The sequence below is a fragment of the Myotis davidii genome, unplaced genomic scaffold, assembly GCF_000327345.1.
Source record: "Myotis davidii unplaced genomic scaffold, ASM32734v1 scaffold1815, whole genome shotgun sequence".
NCBI lineage: Eukaryota > Metazoa > Chordata > Mammalia > Chiroptera > Vespertilionidae > Myotis > Myotis davidii.
Window position 1 is genome coordinate 581,849 of NW_006286478.1, and position 3,905 is coordinate 585,753.

The 3,905-nt window shown below is 55.7% G+C and overlaps 1 protein-coding gene across 1 annotated transcript in view; it reads left to right on the top strand.

The window, feature by feature from the left end:
- Positions 1–11: 11 nt before the first annotated feature.
- Positions 12–3,905, top strand: part of POMGNT1 (protein O-linked mannose N-acetylglucosaminyltransferase 1 (beta 1,2-)) — a 9,587-nt gene continuing 5,693 nt past the window's right edge. Inside the window, 7 exon segments of the mRNA XM_015560189.1 lie at positions 12–519; positions 1,378–1,492; positions 1,618–1,736; positions 2,399–2,464; positions 2,552–2,665; positions 3,536–3,653; positions 3,842–3,900. Coding sequence (XP_015415675.1) covers positions 400–519; positions 1,378–1,492; positions 1,618–1,736; positions 2,399–2,464; positions 2,552–2,665; positions 3,536–3,653; positions 3,842–3,900 — 711 coding nt within the window. The 5' untranslated portion in view covers positions 12–399.

Consider the following 3,905-nt stretch of genomic DNA (forward strand, 5'->3'; position numbering starts at 1 on the left):
TCACCAGGGTGGCAGGGGGTGGAGGACGGGCCGGGGAAGCCGCCGCCCTCGCCCCCCAGGACGGGGAAGACCCGGGGCTTGGTCCTGGTGGCGGCCGATGAGCCCTGAAAGCCGATTGTTCGCCCTGTTCCTCTGGGTCCCTGGGCAGCCCCCCAGCCCCCTGTCCCCGGGGAGTCTCCAGGTGACCTGACCCCGCGGAAGGGTTTTTCCTGGAAAAGTTGTGCCACTTTCCCGGGTCGCACATGGTATTGGTGCCGGCGGGGCAGAGCTCCTGGGAGGCCCTCCCCGACCCCCGAGGCCCGGACTCCGGGAAGAGCACCTTCCTCCCGGTGATCCGCCGGTCGGTCCCCTCGGTTTGCCAAGGCATGGGCTCGGGACGGTGCTGACCTCCTCCCCGGCATGGACGACTGGAAGCCCAGCCCCCTCGCCAAGCCCTTTGGGGCGCGCAAGAAGAGGAGCTGGTATCTCACCTGGAAGTATAAGCTGACCAACCAGCGGGCCTTGCGGAGATGCTGTCAGGTATAGAGACGTCCCAGACCTCACGGGGCTCCTCCCCGCCTTCCCCAGCCTGGGCTGTGAGCACTGGAGCCCTTCTTGGCTGCCCTCACCCTAGGAAGTGGGGGTGTGTGGGGGGGACAGGTTCCTCGTGGGGAAAGCTCTCTGTGCCATGTCCCTGTAGGTACTGGGGTGGGTCCAGAAACGCCTTCTAGGCTCCCGACAGAAGCGTGAAGTCTGCCGAAAGGCTTTGCCCAGGAGCCCACACCAGTCAGGCCCTCAGAGCTAGGACCCAGGTCTTCGGATGCTCAGCTGGTTCCCTGGGACTGGCTCCATCTCTCGGAACTGATTGTGGAGGGAACCGAGGAAATGAAAGCCTCACATTGAAAACTACAGGAGCTCTGGGTAGGGAAGAAGGGAAGGTCAGGGGTGTCCCTGAGGAAGGTGGACATGACACTGGACCCTGGTTGGAAGAGTAGAGTTGACCCTGGCCCAACAGGAGGAGAGAAAGACCCCTGGTTCTCCCTGTGCCATCCCTGCCGCCAGGGCCCTCCTTTCAGGAAGACCTTCAAAGATCTGCAGGGAGGCCCTAGCTGGTTTGGCTCAATGGATAGAGCGTCGGCCTGCAGACTGAAGGGTCCCAGGTTCGATGCTGGGCAAGGGCACATGCCCAGGTTGCGGGCTTGATCCCCTGTAGGGGACGTGCAGGAGGCAGCCAATCAATGATTCTCTCTCATCATTGATGTTTCTATCGCTCATTCCCTCTCCCTTCCTCTCTGAAATCAATAAAGATATATATTTTTTAAAAATAATAATTTATTTAAAAAAAAAAAAGATCTGCAGGGAGTATCCCTCTTTAGTCATCCCCACTCCTCCCCTCAGACAGGGGCTGTGCTTTTCCTACTGGTGACTGTCATTGTCAACATCAAGTTGATCCTGGACACACGGCGAGCAATCAGGGAGGCCAATGAAGACCCGGAGCCGGAGCAAGACTATGGTGGGGCGAGGCTGAGGGTGGGATTGGTGTGTGTGTCAGGCGGGGTTCCCTGGGGTCTCACGGCTGAAACAGCAGGCAGATCCCAGAGGATGAGACTCCCTCCATGACCTGTGGTGTCCGCACAGATGAGGCCCTGGGCCGATTGGAGCCCCCACGGCGCAGAGGCAGCGGACCCCGAAGGGTCCTGGATGTGGAGGTCTATTCAAGCCGCAGCAAAGTATATGTGGCCGTGGATGGCACTACGGTGAGTGGGCTGGTGTCTGGTGTACACTCCTTTCTATTCAGGGTGTGGTCCACTGGCCCTGGGACCCACTGCCCAAGTAGGAACCGTCCCTCTGCCAATTTCTACGTGGGTGGCTTTGGAGGCCTCAGTTCCTCATCTGTAACCTGGGACTAATCATGATTTCTACTTGTGAGGATTAAATGAAAAGTACATGAAGTGTGTTACATGTAGTGGGATTTTATCAGGAGTCACTATTAGTATTAGTAGGTAGTTAGTTCATTGTGATTTATGTCATAATTACTTCCTGGTCCCTTCATTAGTCTTAGCCTTGTCCCAGGCACTGGGACCTGAAAGTCACCAGATCTGGCCCTACTTAGAGGGATTAATCGAATAGAGCGTGATGTCTCCAGCATGAGGCAGAGACAGTCAAGTGCTCTACGAGCCGTGAAAGCCATGGAGGGGAAGGTCGTAGAGAGATGTGAGCTCTTTTGGTGCGGTGCGATGGAGGCTTCCTGGAAGAGGTGGCCTTCAAGCTGGGTTGGAAGAGAATTGTGTCAGAGGCATAGACAGGCAGGAAGAGAGGTTTCATTTCATGCAGTTGTTGTTTTTCTTAAGTGCCAATAAGACAGAGAGACCTGGAATGCCAGAGTGAAGAGTTGGACTTTGTCTCTGCCACCTTGTAGGTACTGGAGGATGAGGCCCGGGAGCAGGGCCGGGGTATCCACGTCATCGTCCTCAACCAGGCCACGGTGAGGTTCTAGGGGTAGGGGACCTGGAGGGCCAAAGCTGAGTCCTCCCTGCTGGCGACACATACTCAGTGGTATGTGCTTTGCCAGGGCCATGTGATGGCAAAGCGTGTGTTTGACACGTACTCACCTCATGAGGATGAGGCCATGGTTCTGTTCCTCAACATGGTGGCACCCGGCAGAGTGCTCATCTGCACCGTCAAGGTCAGTGGCTCCTGTGGCCCCATCCCCTCAGACCCAGCTCCAACCCTGCCCACGGCCCTGTGTTCTCTGCCCCTTATGTGGCACACTGAGAAGAGACTCTGGAGGAAGGTAACGCAGGTCCCGGTACTAGCCTTGTTATTTTTACTAATTGAGCATGTAGTGACTGAGCACATACCATGTGCCAGGCACTGCTGTGGGTACGGGGGCTACAATGAGAAGCAAGACAGAGTCCCTGCCCTTAAGGAGTTTGCTCCAGCAGAGCAAGATTTTTTTAAAGAAGAGCAGCCAAATAAATGTTTAATGTCAGGAAATGATAACTTGTATGAGGAAGAAAATAAAGAAAGGGAGACAGAGTGATGGGGGGTGTATTTTAGAAAGGGAAGGCCTCGGTAAGGAAATGGCATGTGAGTAGAATGCTGGAGGAAGTGTGGAGCGAGCCATGTAAATATCTGGAGGAAGAGCATTCTGAATAGAAAGAAGGGCACGGGTAAAGGCCCTGAAGTGGGAAGGTACTTGGCAAACTTGAAGACTGGCAAGCATGCCAGGGGAGCTAGAGCAGAATAAGGGAGGAGAAAAGCGTGGGGAAGAGGGCAGAGAGAGAGAGAGAGCAGGGGACAGAGGTGCATACTGTGTGGGATTATGGTAAGGATTTATTAGCCCGGTGACTTCGGATGATTCTCAGATTTCTCCCTAAGCCTTCAGTTTTCTTACCTGTGGAATGATAGTATTCCCAGAGGGTTGCCGTGATAATTTAACAAGCTAATTTGAGGAAAAGATCTGACATGGTGCTTGACACTTAGTTGGTGCTCCATGAGGCCAGGTCTCCCGGAACTGTGCTGTTCAGGCTGACCGCCTTCTCTGGTCTCCCAGGACGAGGGCTCCTTCCATCTCAAGGACACAGCCAAGGCTCTACTGAGGAGCTTAGGCAGCCAGGCCGGCCCTGCTCTGGGCTGGAGGGACACCTGGGCCTTCGTGGGACGAAAAGGAGGTGCCGGCACCATAGTCCACCCACCCTGTAGTATTAAGGGCCTAGGGGAGCAGAACCCCCGATGGGATGGGGAGGGAAGCGAGTTGGTGCCAGTGGTGGTGAGTTGGATGAAAGTGGGCAGGGAGATGGGAAGAAGCTCCAAAACGAGTCTGGGGCCCCCATTATTCCTCATTCCTGCCCCTTGCCAGGTCCTGTCCTTGGGGAGAAGCATTCTAAGTCACCTGCCCTCTCCTCCTGGGGGGACCCAGTCCT